This window comes from Carassius carassius, chromosome 42 (assembly GCF_963082965.1).
Source record: "Carassius carassius chromosome 42, fCarCar2.1, whole genome shotgun sequence".
Taxonomy (NCBI): domain Eukaryota; kingdom Metazoa; phylum Chordata; class Actinopteri; order Cypriniformes; family Cyprinidae; genus Carassius; species Carassius carassius.
This window is the reverse complement of record NC_081796.1, coordinates 20362457-20380144: the sequence shown is the minus strand read 5'-3', so window position 1 is coordinate 20380144 and position 17688 is coordinate 20362457. Positions and strand designations below refer to the sequence as shown.

The 17688-nt window shown below is 36.8% G+C and overlaps 1 protein-coding gene across 7 annotated transcripts; it reads left to right on the top strand.

The window, feature by feature from the left end:
• Positions 1–3816: 3816 nt before the first annotated feature.
• On the top strand, positions 3817–16915 carry LOC132124135 (zinc finger MYND domain-containing protein 11-like). 7 transcript variants are annotated; one of them, XM_059534983.1, is made up of 17 exons: positions 3817–4011; positions 6027–6158; positions 6251–6410; positions 7587–7604; positions 7940–7972; positions 9377–9538; positions 10528–10605; positions 10727–10819; positions 10901–10988; positions 11085–11140; positions 11290–11367; positions 11449–11567; positions 11839–12082; positions 12178–12246; positions 12317–12610; positions 12749–12934; positions 14867–16915. In XM_059534983.1, the coding sequence occupies exons 2-17, from the start codon at positions 6043–6045 to the stop codon at positions 14987–14989; spliced, it is 1917 nt and encodes a 638-aa protein (XP_059390966.1). In that variant the 5' UTR covers positions 3817–4011; positions 6027–6042; the 3' UTR covers positions 14990–16915. The 7 variants fall into 7 exon arrangements, with proteins under 7 accessions (XP_059390966.1, XP_059390967.1, XP_059390969.1 ...); XM_059534981.1 differs by having other exon boundaries at positions 3819–4011; positions 7581–7604; XM_059534982.1 differs by lacking the exon at positions 3817–4011 and adding an exon at positions 4050–4173 and having other exon boundaries at positions 7581–7604.
• Positions 16916–17688: the final 773 nt, after the last annotated feature.

Genomic DNA, 17688 nt, shown 5'->3' with positions numbered 1-17688 from the left:
CTAAACAGCAGCTTAATAAATCATAACTTTCTCAGCACTGAAGTACAGTTCAGTTTTCCACTCTTTGAACTGATGGGAGAAGAATGTATCAAACAGAAACATGGTATTATATGAAAAAGATCTGTCTCAAGTGTTATAATTATAAAGTACAGCTCATTTATACTCTTAAATTATCTTTAAAATAAAGGTTCCAAAGGGGGTTTTCACAGTGATGCCATAGGATAACCATTTTTGGTTCCCTAAAGAAACCTTCACTGAACACTAACAGTTCTTAAAAGAACCATCTTTTTTAGTGTGAAGAACATTTTAAAATCTAAAGAAAATTTTTTCATTATATTGAACCTTTTGTAGAATGTAAAATTTCTGTAGATTGTTAAAGTTTCTTCTTTGAACCTTATGACAATAAAGAACCCTGTATTTTTAAGAGTGAATTTAAGGATAATGTTAAAGAAATGAATGCAATACAATGTGAGAATTTGCTCATTTAGTGACTTTGTAGTTAATCTGGAGATGGCTGGCTGGGCTTTGACATGACAGTGACCTCTCCTGGTTCTCCTAGGGCTAATGTGACACACGATAAATCATCTACCATATAATGAGCTTTAGATGAAACTATCCCAATTGTGATGTTTGAGAACGCATTTTATTCAAATGCAAACCAGACGATAGCCAGACAGGTAAGAACACAATTTAATCTGCACATTTTGAGGTCTGACAAACTACACAGGATGTCTGAATTAATGCATTTGCATAAAAAATGAGTAGCCAGTTTTATTTTGAATCAAGCCTGATGATCATAGACAGTGTGGAGGGATGAACAGAAGACATTACTCTATCAAATCCAGGCCATGTCCACTGGAACATTTCACAAAGGAATGTTGTTGATCATCATTTATGGCTTTTTATTTTTAGTGTATGCATTTACGTCCCCAAAAATGCAGCTTGCGTCAGATGCGCATATTAATACCCAGACAGGATCTCTTCTTCTATGGAAATTCAATGGTATATCATTTCCCAAAAAGTCTGAAAAGGAAAAATTAACAGAGAGTGCACTGAAAAGAGTATAGAGTAAGACCTGCACTGATAGTTCTCACAGATAGCAGACTGATCCAGGACATGTCATTATGAAGAGATTCTGCTCAGACAGGAATCTGATATTACACTGCTAGTCTCACTCTGGGATATTTCATAGGTTGAGGGAAAAAAGGGAAAACAAGTCATTAATATTCTGTTCTAAAACTTTTTCTGAGAGAAAAATAGTCCATTACAACATATGAAATAATCTGCATTGCAATAAAGATCAACACTGCTGCTACAATATTACAGAACTATTAATGTTAAAACATAAATATGTCTTGGTGCATGCTTAAGCTTAAAGGAATAGTTTACCCAAAAATGAAATTTTGCTGAAAACTCATCATCAGGCAATCCATGTTGTAGATGAGTTTGTTTCTTCATCGCAACTGATTTGGAGAAATTTAGCATTATATCACTTGCTCACCACTGAATCCTCTGCAGTGAATGGGTGCCGTCAGAATGAGAGTCCAAACAGCTGATAAAAACATCACAATAATCCACAAGTAATCGACTTCAGGCTATCAATTATAATAAACTGTGTCTATAATACTGCTTTCTGAATCAGGAGAGAAATATGCACAAATCAAGTTTCTAAGTTAATTTCAGATCTATTCTAAGTGAAAAAAGTCCAAAACATTTCTGTGTGTTATTATTGATTATGGACTGGTATTTTGGTCAGAAGTGAATGACTTTGATTACTTTCTTTACAAACATGCAGCTTTTCAAGAGATTAACTGATGGACTGGAGTGGTGTGGATTACTTGTGGATTATTGTTTTCAGTTGTTTGGACTCTAATTCTGACGGCACCCATTCACTGCAGAGGATCCATTAGATGCAAGTGATGAATGGAATTTTTTTTTCAAATCACTTTCAGTCAAAAACAACAACTAATCTACAAAAAAAAAAAGATAAATTTTCATTTTTGGGTAAACTGTTCCATTAAGCTTTATATAAGCATCAACAATAAGAACATTATCAACTCGTTAAAAAAATATGATGTGATGTATGGATCAGGAATATGTATCTTCTGTGTTCTCATTCCTGCAAAATTCTTTCTTTTAAAAAAGGACCTATTACACAGACTCTGCCAGAGTAACAGAAATAATGACAAACATTTTGTCTAACATTGAGATGTGTTTAGACTATTCATTATTTTCTTGTGATATTAAAAGTGGGATTAGGGGTGGGGGTGTAAGCACATACAGATAATAAATTTGGTCATGCAAACCTTTTACAGAGAACTGTGAATATTTGGGTTCCAAGTACTTCAGGCCTCATAATAGTAGAACAGTGGAATACCTATGAATATGAGTTCAGATCTCTGACACAGCAGCAGGGACTTTTAAATAGCTAATTTAAATTCAGACATCCAAGACATTCTGTCATCCTGTTATGACATACATTTGTATTCATGTTGGGCATTGAATTATTAGTGTACAATGTCAGTAAAACCTCAAAGAGAAAAATAACAGTTTTACTTTCACTAACAACTTGGAAAAGGCGATGACGTAAAGAAACAATATTTGTTATGTACAGTATGTTCATCTTTGTTTATACAGGTAGGTTGCAGACGTGTTGCTGTCAGTCTATGTGTGTTAATTTAGCACCATCTGCTGGAGCTTCTTCTAAAGGTCAACACGAATTATTTTTGGAAAGTCTGTTTATCCCATTCACTCCAGAAAGAAATTACAGGTTTTGTAATGTGATTTTTTTTGGACCTGTAAAAACAATGCAATTATAGAGATGGTTTTAATAGCATAACTTCTTATTGCCCATAACAGCATTACATATAGCTAACAAAGTAAGGAAGTCACGCTCATCTGTAGACTAGTGCAGGTTAATGCTCACACTTTAATAGTAGGCTATTTATAGATTCAAACAGACTGTGTGACTATGAGGAATGATTACCTCAGTCAATATGTTTGTCTGTACACAGTTTTCCCTATTGATCACGTGCCAGTGATTGTTCCTCTGCATGCTTATGTTGGCACCTGTGCCATAGGCTGCTGACATTTGTTAAACTCTACTGCATTTGTTAAACTCAACCTTGCTTAACAAAGTTACCTAAAATGTTAGTGAAAAAAAAAATTATTACACAAAATAATTTTTCTATGATTTATAGGAAATAAATGTTTATCAACTACGACAAACAATATTTGGTCAAAATATAATATTTAATTACTGCAGGTAAAATTTGCAACCTTGTTACTTATAACCTTTTATTTTGCTTTTTACTTTTACATTTTGTGTTAATTTTAATTCAACTTCATTTTAAGTTTTATTCCATTTGTTTTTGTCGTTTTTATTAGTTTTGTACATCTATATAGTTTTTATTCATTTGCATTTATTAGTTTTAGTTGATTTAGTTTTATTTCAGTAGCCTACTTGAATGAAAATGATAAATGTTACCTTGGTAACAAGCTGAAATAAAAGATGTTTTTAATAGGGCTGCAAACCAATAAACTGAATTGAAAATTAAACAGCTCATGTAACATTGCAAGCCCCAAAACATGCTGTGGATTTATACTAAATACATTTCTGAGATGATGTGATCATCATATCTAACAGAGAGGCCACACAAATCATAAACAACTAGGCTAGATAAGTTAAATTTTAATTGGAATTTTCCATTTATGAATACACAAAAACTACCACAGTGTAGGAAGGCTTGAGAGAGAGAGAAAAAGAGCTTCAATGTGTGAGACGTGCAAAGTGAAGCGCGCAACTGCAGCGTTCAGCCACTAGAGTTCTCCCACAGCCACTGACTAGATGTGTGTGTGTGTTTACCCCCTCCGAGCTCTCAAGTGTGGCCGGGCTCCTCCAACCAACCACAATTCTGACATTTAACTCCGGAAACACAAATGTAAGAAGCGCTGCGTTACATCTTAAAGTGCGACTGAACGGCGAGGCGTTTGATCAGCTGTCGGACAGCGGTGAGTAAGCGCATAAACCTGCTCGATTTCATGACATTCGCACCAAAGAGGAACAAAAAATCCACTCCCAACTGGTTGGTTTTGTCTAGAAGCGAGGGAGGGAGATCAACATGGCGTCCATGTAGCTCACCGACCAACAAGAATGTCTAGGCACCGATGAAGGTTTTTCCCTCCATTTGCAATTTGTTTGGGTTATTAATCGCGATTGTTTGCGGGTTGATTATATGAAGCGCGCGTCAAAAACGGCTCGCGCGTTTACGATGTCCTCATGTTTATAGTTTAGCGACTGTTAGACACCCGTTTGTCGTTTCTTTCAGGCACTGTGCGCGAAATGCGGGTCATGCGCTTGGTTTCATTGATCACTGATAAGACAGACAGCTGTCAAAGTCATCGTGGCTTTTAAAATGACGTTGTTTTGATCGCTTGGTTAATATTATCGGGTTCTTAATGCGTTAACGCCGTGCATTCCAGCACTCGGGTTGTGGATCACATGAGCTGTTGTGGTTCTGTAGTCTTCTGCGGGGGGTTTATAAATCACTGGCAACATTCTGTAGACCGTAACAGTGTGAAAAAAAAGTTACGATTGTCACAAAAACTTGTAACTTTGCTGTAGTAACATTTGATCCAACATTCGATCGGTTCCCATCCTTTCTGCGTATGTATTGCGCAATAAAGCGAACAGATCTCGCTGGTCACATCAAAACAGTGCTCAGTGAATTATTATGTTAATTACAAATGCGGACTCGTAATTAAATTAATAGCATTAAAATGATGTAAATACACATGTGGCGAATATTCTAGATATATTCCACAAAAGCTGTTTTATTCTACATGGAGTGGGTCGCCACTTAATGTGTGCTGCCATGGTGACGTCACGTGCACAGCCATGCAATTGACCAAGTTGCCAGTAATTATAATAACAATATTAAACTACGTATCACTTTCAGCCAAAGTGCTTTAAAAGTGTAATAACAGACAGGTTTGTTGTAAACCAACAGTATTTAGTATTCAAACTGAATGCATCCAGGCCTGTAGGAGTCAGTATGACCACAACAAAAACATCCACGAAAAAAAAGAGTACACTTTAAAATTTGTTATAAAGTACAAATGACTTAAAATAGTTTTTCTTTTTTCCCCTAATGAGTCAATTTATAGTGTTACATTTATATATAATTTTACTTGTTCTTTCTACACATTAAGTTATTTCTGTTCTGAAAGGGGAACATTTATCAACCAAGGCTTTATTTACATGTAAAAAAAGCTGATTGGATTGATGTCTTTTACTTTGAAAGCTTTATTTATGTAATTTAATTAATAAGTGTGTCTTGGATTCCTGGAAACTCTTTAGGATGCACTTTTATGAATAAAAAGCAGCCTACAAAAGCAGTTTCAACTCTTTATCCTTTGTAAGAACCATCTGGCAGTTGAATGTAGAAGCTGTAACTTACAGTATATGCACAACAGCAATAAATGTGACGGTCATATCATGCCACATTCTAATATACTGCAGTCTGTTGAGGGTTTTTATAGAAATGGATGTCATTTTGACTGTAAATCTGCTCCTCTGTAATAATAATGAGGAACTTGTTGCTGTCTTCAGTATCTTTTGACATCAACACCATTGTTCTTAACAGTTTTATAAGAAAGCTTAATGTTTAACCTGGTTAGTATTTTATTTTTTTATTTTTAATGAAGATCCTAGAAGAATATCTGCCCTAGGTTTACATGTGATTTATAGTTGCAGGAGCTCTTTATACAGAGAACAGAGTTAATTTAGATGGAGACTTAATGATGAAGTTTGGTGTCATTTTCTGTGTAGATCTATTGTTTGTCCACTACGATGCACAATAAGAGGCACTCTAATGGTGTGTAATTTGATGCGTTTCTGACAAAACAAACAAATATTAGCATTTTGCTGTTTTATTTATAAGCACCTAATCTCTTCAGACTGTACTTTGCTTATTGTGAGCAGTGTAGATTTTGTTCAAGGGCTTGTCCTGGTTTAATTATTCTAGGTTGAAACTGGCCACAATGTCAAGGGTGGTGAAAAAGAGGCAAGCGGACCCCAAGGTGGTTCAGTATGTCTGGTCAGCCATCGAAGTCATCCGCAATCAGAAACAAATCGCAAACATGGATAGAATCTCAAAGTAAATGCTTTAATTCTCCTCTCTATACTAATAATATCAATGTATACATTTAAATCCATGTCTAAGAGATGGCATTGTGCTTTTTGGTGCAGATATTTAAGTCGTATGTATGGGATGCACCCTAAAGACACGGCCAGACAGCTAGTTCTGGCGGTGAAAGACGGTCTGGTGGTGGAGACGCTCACAGTGGGCTGTAAAGGCTCCAAGGCCGGGATCGAACAGGAGGGATACTGGCTCCCAGGAGACGAGATGGTGAGATATAAACCAGAGCATGTTTATTTTAAACAACATACTTTAATCTACATGCCTCCTAGATAAAAATGCTAAAGGTAAACATGGCTTGGTTTTACTACACATTAATCAAATTAAATAAAGAGCTCAAAATGTAGATATGCTGCTGGCTCCAGCACAGCCATGTGTTTCTGAAGACCATCAGCAAGACATTTAATTGGTTCCTCAGCTTATATATAAGCTTAAAAAATACTCGCAGTGAGTTTTCAGCTGTCAGCTTCCTGCGTGTGCACTAGTGATGGTAGATGCACAGTGTGATTCCTCTGCTGTGTGAGAGAGCATGCTTGAAGGAAGCACTCTTTATTTTTGGGCTATGGCTTATAGCTAGAAATATACATATCTGTCCCAGGTTTCATCAGCTAGATGTGTGGTCTTCATTCAAAAAAAATATGTATGATAAGTATGAACTTCCTTTCTACATGCACTACTATTCACAAGAGTGGGGTCAGTTTGAAAGAAATGCATTTTATTAAATTTGATCAACTTTGACAGTCATGACTTTTGCATCGTTACATTTTTCTTGTTTCCAAGAGATGTTCTTCTGAACTTTCTATTCATTTTAGTATCCTAAAAAATGTATCTCCACAAAAATATTAAGCAGTAAAACTGTTTTCAACATTGATGATAAAAAACCATCATCAGCAGCAAATCAGTATATTACAGTTGATTTCTGAAAGATCACGTGACACTGAAGACTGGGGTAATAGCTGCTGAAAATTCAGCTTTACCATCACAGGACTAAATTACATTTGAAAATATAATCGAGTAGAAATCAGTTATTTTAAATTGTAATATTTCACAATATTACTGTATTTTTGATCAAATAAATACAGCCTTGGTGAGCGTCTTTCAAAATATTTAAAATAATCTCACTGACCCCAAACTTTGGAATAGTTGTTTACTGTACATAACATATTTGTGAATATATGAGCAGTATTGGTCAGTGGTTCCCAACCACATTCCTGGAATTAAAATATTAAAGCTAATATAGATTCATATTTGTTATTTCTCACACACACCAAACACCCACCTGCGAGTTCCTAACAAGGAGCGCCTGTGGTTAGTTTCAGCCAACCCCAGCTCTTAGATTAGGATTTTAAACAATGTTTTTTGGATCACTTGCAATCGCAGGAGCAGATGTCAGAGGGAAGCAAGGTATGTTCACGTCCAGTTGTTGTGATTTCTTTAATTAATAACATAATCTGTCCTTTAGTTAACAGTATGTGTAACCTGTGCATGGGACAGCAGCTGAAACGAAGGGAGCTTCTGTGTGGCCTTTAGACATTTGCCTCCAAAATGTAACATTTTCCATTAAATTGAAATCAATAATGCACCTTCTATTTAACTGCCAATCAAAATATCATGATAATACACACCATTTATACTGGCATCAACAAGCTTCGTTTCACTTCAGTGCTGTGCTGTGTGAGGTTTTGTGCACCTTGTTTTGTCACTGAATGCTCATTATTAGTGATTTCTCTCTTCTTTAGCCCTCTCTGCCTTCTGAAGCTCTTATCCAAGATGTGCGTATGCTTCCCACATATTAATCTTACATGTTTTCAAATCAAATTTTGCAAGATTTGTATGTCAGTGTCAGAACCAGTCACAGTCAGAGCTGTGTTTTGCCAAGTTAACAAGGTGTTTATCAGGGCTAAGACCAGTGTCAGCAGTTAACTTGCTTATTCAAGAACAATATTTGCACATTCAGAGCTGATTTCTCCATTTTTATATTTATAAGGGCATGTTCTGTATATGCCGAATGCATTAACAGAAATTCCTTGTCAAAATAATTAGAAATCTATATTTATGAATATAAATAATTAATATTTTTCTTCTTTAGAAACATATCAGTTATTTAAAGTGAATTTGTCACTGTATAAGCATTTTTGCTTCAAACCCCTGTTTACTTCTTACACTGGTTTAAACCCATTTTAAAGGTAAGAATAAAAACTATTTGCACACAGTGGCAGCATTTTCTGAAGTTAAACTTTGGTGAAAGCCTGCAGATTTTGTACTTTACCCAGAAAAGTGAATCTGGTGGAATATCTCTGCTGTGTGTTGGTGTGTATTGAGGTGTGTGCGGTAGACAATTATGTTTTTAGAAGATAGCCTTAACATGCGTTGAATGTGATCATGGCATGTGAGAATGTGATTGCTCACCATTTCTTTCAAAGAACATTTAGTCATGTTTAAGGTTTGATTTAAATGGCCATTTGATTGAAAATACATGGTGGAACTTTTTGTTTGAAATTTGTTGCTTTCATCAGGCCATAAACAGGCTTTATGAACTATTTCCTGTGTAAATAAGGAAATGGTTAATAAGAATTTCATTTGAATCATCATTGAGTCATAAAAATGGTCATGTAAATTGAACCAAAATGCAAAAATGGAACATAATTATGTTCCTCTCATAATATCAAACATATTGATTAATGTTAGTTTGTTACATTACATATTATAACTAATGAGCGGGTTTTATATTTTTGCTTTCTTGGTGCTTTGGAAAAACTGCTAATTATAGAAGCACAGCCCTCATACTCTGTGTTTTCTTGGCTTCAAATGTTGATCCAAAAAAAAAAAAAAAAAATTATATATATATATATATATATATATATATATTAAAATATTGAATTAAAACAATTTAAATACATTGGATAAAACATATTTATAAAACCTAATTGACATGTGAAAAGCTTTTTGCATGTTGGTGGTGCTTTTACTTCTGCTTGAGTAGTCTCTCAAGGCTCTGGTCACCAATTTAAAAAACTTTTCAGAGTAAGAGGGCTGTTCTTCAATCCATATCGTCAAGAACTTATTTGCAGGTCATGAAAAGAATAATCGTTCCTGGATTGGTGGTTTTGTTCCCGGGGGCTTGGCGGTGGCCCAGGTGGGCGGGGATGTGCATTACTATACTGTGTGTGTTTCAGGACTGGGAAGCAGAAAGTCATGACTGGTACTGCTTTGAGTGTCACCTTCCTGGAGACGTGCTGGAGTGTGACGGCTGCTTCCGTGTCTACCACCTCCGATGTGTGTCTGAAGACCAGAGGCCACGGGACACAACCTCTCACTGGCAGTGCGGCATCTGCAGGGTGGGTATAGAGAGATCGTTAGAAAACGTCTACCCGTATTTTTCGGACTATAAGTCGCACCCGAGTATAAGTCGCATCAGTCCAAAAATACGTCTCATGACAAGGAAAAAAATTTATATAAGTTGCTCCGGACTATAAGTCGCATTTATTTAGAACCAAAAACCAAGAGAAAACATTACCGTCTAAAGCCGCGAGAGGGCGCTCTATGTTTTCAGTGTAGACTACAGGAGCACTGAGCAGAGAGCGCCCTCTCGCGGCTTTAGACGGTAATGTTTTCTATTGGTTAATTTCTCTTGGTTCATGTCAAATTAATTTTGATAAATAGGTCGCACCTGACTATAAGTCGCAGGACCAGCCAAACTATGAAAAAAAGTGCGATTTATAGTCCGGAAAATACGGTAGTTCAGATTGAAAATTCTGACTGAATTAGATGTTCAAAGCCACTTTAGCTGATACACTAATTTGCCACATTCTTATGTTGCTTTGGCAACAACTTATAGTTTAGGTAGTATAGTTTAGGTTAATAGTTTAGGATAATTTTTATTTGATGGAAGAATATGATTATTATTATTATAAACAAATGTCAGTAAATTAGAATGACAGCATAGAATAATTTCTGAAGGACTCTGAAGACTGGAGTAATGGCTGCTGTAAATTCAGTTTTGCCATCACAGGAATAAATTATATTTAAAAATCTATTAAAATACAAAACAGTTATTTGACATTGTAATAATATTTCACAATGTTGCTGTTTTTACTGTATTTTAGATCAAATGAATGCAGCCTTGGTGAGCATAAGAGACTTCTTAAAAAAACTATTGAACAGTAGTGTAAATTCAGTAGTGTAAATGTGAAATGCATGTTTGTGATTTTTTTTTTTTTTTTTTTCCGTGACCATTAAACCCCCAAATGCATTTTAAGAGTATGTCACCTCAGATTATGATGTAGTTATTGAGCCATTTGTTTCTTGTGGTGATGTTTACTAACAGGGCAGTAAAAGGAAGAATTTGAGCAAACAGGAAATGACAACATGCCTCAAGTTCATTCTTGGACGTATGAAGGAAAGGGTGGGTTTCACACTTTCACTTCTCACTTTCTTTCCATACTAATCGTGTAGAAATCAAGCCTTTCCCCCACATGCGTTTTCTTGAAATGTGAAGCAGATTTCTCTCTTTTATCATCTTTCAGGCTGTGGACCTGCACAAGAGAGGCAAGGAGTCAAAGCAACCCATATACAGAAGACTGATTCACTCACCTCTGGATGTGGATAACATACAAGAGGTACACAGAAAACACAAGGAGAAACAGTTCAAAGATCATGTCCCACCATCAGCCTCAGCATGTCCTCCTGTTCCCCTACAGAACATCTCAGAGGGGAAATACAAGAGCTTTGAGGAGTTCAGGGCTGACGCTCAGCTTATTGTTCACAACACAGCCATTCTTCATGGAGGTGAGCCAATACGAACCAAAAGTGTGATTTATGAAATAGCACGTGTGCTCTTCATTCAAGTGTAAGCTCGACCAATTCCACATTCTCTGTCAACAGTCAACAGTGATCAGACCGAAATTGCAAGACTTCTCTACAGTGACACTTGCCATGAGGTCAGACTGAGCAAACAGCTGGAATTTTAAACTTGTTTAAGGCACTTGACAAACATGGTTAAGCTTCCCTGTATAGATTTTTGACAATGTTCTTATGTTAATAGGTAATTTTTTTCGTTGTTGTTATTTTGCAATTATTTTTGTTCCAGCTGAACGAGTTAATGTTGTGCAGACACTGCTTCTATCTCTCAAATGCACGACCCGACAACTGGTTCTGTTACCCATGTGTAAGCACAGACGTACACATTAATTCTTGCAGCTTTATATGTGATTTGTGAATGTACTTAAGGATGTTTGTCTGTGATCAGAGTCCGACTCATGAGCTGGTGTGGGCCAGGATGAAGGGATTTGGTTACTGGCCAGCCAAGGTGATGCAGAGGGAGGGCGGTCAGGTGGATGTCCGGTTCTTTGGCCACCAGCACCAAAGGTGAGCCTCGGGTTACATTAGGCTAATGAACAATATTTGATTTAAAAATGCAATCACAAGACTTCCGAAGCATCATCTTAATGTTACGTGCAATTAATTAATCCCAGTTTGAATAAGTAAATGTGTGTGTATATAATGTGTATGTATATAAATAATAATATCTGTATAAAAATATGGTTTTTGTATCACCCAGCCCTACTGAAAGCTAGTTTTGACCTGGTATAGATCTGTATGTGGGCAAATTAGCAGACTTGTTTCTGTTGTGCTTCAGGGCATGGATTCCTTCTGACAACATCCAGGAGATCACCGTCAACGTGCAGCAGCTGCAGGTAAAGCGCAGCTCGGGGTGGAAGAAGGCGTGTGATGAACTGGAGCTCCATCAGCGGTTCCTGAGGGAGGGCCGTACCTGGAAGGGGAAGCTGGAAGAGAAGCATGACAGGTCGGACAGACACGAGAGACAGGAAGACCGACAAGAAGAGGCGGAGTCAAGCATCTCCTCCACATCCAATGAACAGGTGAGCATTTTGGCGACACAAGTCCCATTTCATTTTTAAATACGCAAGATTGGCTTTGCTTTATTTAATATCTGGGTTTCTTATGTTGTTGACAGTTGAAAGGCAACCAAGAGCCCAAAGCTAAAAAGAGCCGCCGTTCCCAAGTCGCCGAGCCCAAAGAAGAGGTTTGTAATATATCCGGTTTATTGAATGAGATGTGATGTACAGAGTTCACATCACCTGCTGTTATATCAGGAACCGGAGCCTGAGATGGAGGCTGTCAGCTCAAGCCAGGAGATCCCAACAGCTGTTCCACATCAACCAGAACGTACATCTGTCTCCACCCAGACCAAAAAGTCTGGCTCGTCTTCGTCCTCTTCCTCACCGGGTCCTCGCATGGTACCCAGAGGCACTCAGACGCTCAACGAAGGCAGCTGCCAAAACATGTGCCACGACAAATACACCAAGATCTTCAACGACGTTAAAGAAATGATGAAAGCGGAGAACAAGCGTGAAACCGAACGCGTCCTGAAGGAGGCTCTGGACAAGGTGAGGAACGTTCTTTCATTTCGGACTGACATTTGGCTCCCTCTTGTGGCCAGATTCAAAGATACCCCTTTTCCTCCAAGAAAGTTGGTGGAAAAGGGGGAAATTGGAGCAAACTCAGCAATGTGATTGTCCTTACAGTTGCGAGCAGAGATGGAGGAAGAGAAAAGGCAGGCGGTGAACAAAGCAGTGTCCAGCACGCAGGCTGAGATGGACCGAAAGTGCAAACAGGTGAAGGAGAAATGCAAAGAGGAGCTCATGGAGGAGATGAAAAAGATGGTAGCTCAGCACAAACAACTTATTTCCCAGACCAAGAAGAAGCAGTGGGTGAGTGTATTGTCAGAAGATCTTTTGTGTAAATACAAACTGTTAGAACCACCAGACAGTCGAATCATGCTGCATAAAGGTCCAATTTTGACATGGAAGAGATATAGTAAAAAAGAAAAAAAAAAGAAATAAATCCTTTGTTTATAGTACCAAACTTTGAAAATCTATCAAGACTATGAAAATACACCGATTTAAATTTCTAATGATTAAGTATTGAGTTCAGGTCCACTTTGACCACATGATTTTATTCATTTTATTATGATCTAGGGACTTGGTCAAAATACTTCTGTAAAATATATTTTTAGATTATCCTATATCTTGTACATGCTTTTGGAACTGAACTTTGTTAATAAACATCAACATATGCACCCCTATTGATAAACCATTGCAGCATGAAAAATGTATCATATTTATATTTTGTTTGAAACATTCCAGAGTAATTTACTTGTTTTGTAACAAAATGAACATGTAGGTTTTATCAAATTTGGACTGGTTTTGAGCAGTCAAATTATTTGTTCTTATGAATTTAATGTGATGATTCAAGTACATTTTTAAATTTCATACTTTTTTTTTTAATGAATAAAAAGGGGGTAAATGTAGCAATAATGCTGTAACATTCAAAACTGCGCATTTTTGCACATGCACTACTCCCTAGTTACTGATCAGATACAACATTTGTATAAAAATAAAAAAAAGTTATGACTTTTATAAGCTTCCGTTCAACCAGATCGAAACCGACTCTGGAATGGAAAAATAGTACGCAGATTTTGAATGCATTATGATTGCTAATATAATATTACTAAACTCAGGTAAAATTCCTTCACATGTGACTCATGATCTGTTGAAGAGCATCTCCTCCTGAAATCTTCTTAAGAATCTGATCTTCATTATTTTTCTAATTAGATTTATTAGTTTTTTTTCCCCATGCAAATGAATTTAGCCAACATGTTGTATTTACAATCTATTTCTAACTTCTACGTGTTGCTAGGAGATGAGCAATGGTTCTCCAGCATATTACTCACCTGAGCTCCAAAATTGTCTTGTGGGAAATGCTCTGAAACAATACCTCGTGACTAGGCAACTATGATTTTTTCCAGTACGTGATATCGTCGTGTTACCGCTATAATGTTTGTATCGCTGTATGTATAAACATTCAAATACGCGTTAGATGACTCCTTGGAGCAAACATATTAAATATGATATTAAAAGTAGTTGATAAAAGCACATTATGTCCCGAAAAAGAGCTGCATTCACTCGCACACGGACAAAAAGCGCCAAAGCGCGTCACAGTCTCTCGCTGCTTATTGTGTTTAAACTGAACGTGAGTAGTTGAACATAAAAAGAATTTGGAATTCCTGCTTCTGTCTGTTATTAATGTTAATCAAACACTCTTAATTTAACAAACAAATCAATGGTTACATTTCATATATTGTTATTGTAACCTTATTTCTAGCAAAAATAAGTCTAGTATTGTTATTGTGAAATGTCTCTTCTTGTGACCCAAGATTTAGGTCATATCAACCACCCCCAGTTCTACACACAACCTCTCAAAATAACGAGTTTTTTTGGGTTTTTAGTCCACATGTTAGCTTTGAGGTTAATCTCTAAGATAGTGTGCTATGTGTTGACAAAAACGTAACTTTTAGCAGATAAACACACTTAAAATTGAGTCTCTGTACTGCCAAAACAAACCAAAGATATTGATGACTCCTCCTGCACTTAGATTTTTGTCCAATCTAATGATCCCATTCAACAGACATGCAGGTTGTGTATTTTTTCTTTCTTTTTTTAAAGGGAAAGGGTGCTTTCACATCTTGTTTCAATAGGAAATGCACCAATAAGAATGTTGATTTCAGGAGGATATTTTACTGGACAAAACTCTCGTGTGCAAGTCTTTTAGCATCTCATTGTTCTCTTTATTCTGTCTTTCAGTGTTACAACTGTGAAGAAGAGGCGATGTACCACTGCTGCTGGAACACGTCGTACTGCTCCATCAAATGCCAGCAGGAGCACTGGCACGCCGATCACAAACGTACCTGCCGCCGGAAGAGATGAGCTGCAGCGGGCCACGCGACTCCACGAGCCACGCTATTGGATAGATTTTAGCACTCACCACCTTCCCCCTGCCCATGGATTCTTGATTTTTAGCCAGCATTTTAAACTCCAGCTCGTAGGACACTTCTACCAGAACATTTTACTGAGTTGCGGTGAATGCTAACAGGGCAGCCAGCGCGGGATTTCACAATCCTCGTCAAGATGGTTGTATGTTTGGATTTTTTACGGTATCTCATTGCATATTCCTTTTTGTTTTTACCCTTTTATTTGCTGTATGACGGAAATCAGCCTTGCTTGCATACAGACTAGCTGAAATGTGAAGTACTAGTAATCTTTTTAAACAACTTAATCTGAAGCTATGTAGATATTTGACTTTTTATAAAAGCGGATCATGTCAGCCTCCTGCATTGAGTGAAGTTGGTGCTTTTAAACTCGACAGTTTGTTTTTTATCAGTGGTTGTGATGTCATTGTCTTTTTTTGGGAACAGGGTTTAAAGATGGCAAGTCATGTCTGTCTGAATGATACAATCTTCCTTTAATGAATATGCACATTTCGTGGTTACACATTTACACACATACGCCTTCATTTTCAATGAAGAAACTAAATTATGTGCTGATTTTGGGGTCCATTTCTGTAGCTTAAGTGTACTAAATCTTTGCTGAGTAGAATCTTTAAAGAGGTTTGTTAGTGTGGGCGAATTCGTTTGTATGAACTATTCCCAGTGCTCCCAAACAGAAAAAAACCTGATTTCATCATGACAAGATCTCATTAAAAATCTAAATTTTATCAGACTTTTAAGATTGTACAGAGATCAGTGTAAATTAAACAATCAGAAATTAAAGCTATAGGGTTTTATCATTTAAGAATAACCGTTCATGGCACTTTTTGACCCTAAGAGAGAAGTTAAAAGGATAGTTTACATAAAAATAAAAATTCTGCCATCATACCCTCAAATTATTAAAACCTGTTTGGTTTTCTGAAATGCTGCTCAACGAAAGTAAATGGCCGTGCTTGGTCCCCATCCACTTTCATTGCACAGAAATGAGCAGCTTGGACACTCGGCTAAACGTCTCCTTTTGTGTTTTTTTGCAAGACATCAGTCAGACGGGTTTGGAACGATGTGAGGGTGAATGAATGACAAAATTAGAATTTTTAGGCAAATTATTATTCCTTTATTGCAATACATTTCTAAGAAAGATCTATCTTTAGAGAGTTTTGACTATGTCGACCAGGAGAACCAATCAGTTGAAGGATGAAGGGGAACGTGAGGTCCTTCTCTAATGTTTTTGCACAGATTCATATCTGGGTGAACCTGTATTCTGTTTCCCTCTAAAGTTCTGGATGCGTCTTAAATCACGTCTGCTACATTCAGGTTTCTGTCCTGCCCTAGTTCTCTCTCGCTCCCTTCCCAGCCTCACTGTTGCACTACATGTAAATAACTGTTTGCAGCTAACAGTGACTGATGACGTTTGCACGTTAGCATATGTACATTTCATGAACACATTAACTATGTACTTGATAAAGTCAATCTGTAAAAAAGAAGAAAAAGAAAAAAAGAAAGTGATAACGGTATTATGTTCCATTCCAGTCTGCATGAAACCAGGTTGTGTGTCCTTATTTTGGCCTAAATGTTAATCTGCGTTCTTGCGTGTCATCGGTGATGCAGTATGTCTCCTTTTTGGTTTTCTAGGGTAATTTGACACCACTTTGTAATTGCAAGTAACCCTTTTTTTAAATTTATTTTTTAACTTATATTTATGCGGACAGAGTAATGACTACTGAGAATTTCGACACCCAGCAAGAAGTCTGCTATACAAACACCTGTCTTTCATGTGCATACAAATTAAAATGTGATGTAAACGTTTTCCCCTTTCTTGCATTACATTATGTAACAGTACTATGTTTAAATAAACATATCAACCGGTGGTTGTTTTGCATCTTTTTGTAACGCAAATTTACCAATCAAAGCACTTTATTGCACCATATTTTGTGAACGTAGGCCAAAGCAGGCTTCTATAAAAGTGTAATTTAATACTTTTAATCGTGTACAAAACAGAATTTCAAACACACCTGCACCATACAAAATAAATTGTTTTTTTGTCTTTTTTTCTCTAACCAACAATATTTACATACACCATGCAGACTCTCTCACTTAAGTCCAGATTTCCAAAAAAAAAAGGGAAATAACTTCACAGGTTGAAAGTTGTGTGCACATTTTTTTTTTCTTTTCAAAATGGGGAAACATTTCTGCTTGTATGGGAATGACAACAATAAAGCTTCCGAACAGGTTAAGACTTCTTTCCTTCATCTTTTAAAAACAAACAGACAAAAAAAAGGGAACATTGCATCGTTGCTTTCTGAATAAGGGTAAACTCAGTTCCTGTACACAGAATTGATGTCAATGACACATGAAATGAAAGGTTGCGTTAAAGACAGACCTCAAGGAGGCCAGAGGGTGCTGATATCTGACTGCAGTAGATCTCCTAAATTATTGTCTAACGCCTGCCGTGTTATCAATCACTGAGGCAGGATGTGAAGAAGAAAATCCTGAATAGGCCTGCTCCGTTTTGTCATGGCGATTTAATGGTGCGCAGAAAATGCGTACTTCTAATGCAGCTGGTACAATAAAGAATAATGGCACGCTTCTTTTTCTCTCTTCACTATTGTTTGCATTATTATAGCCAGTTGGTCATGTTTC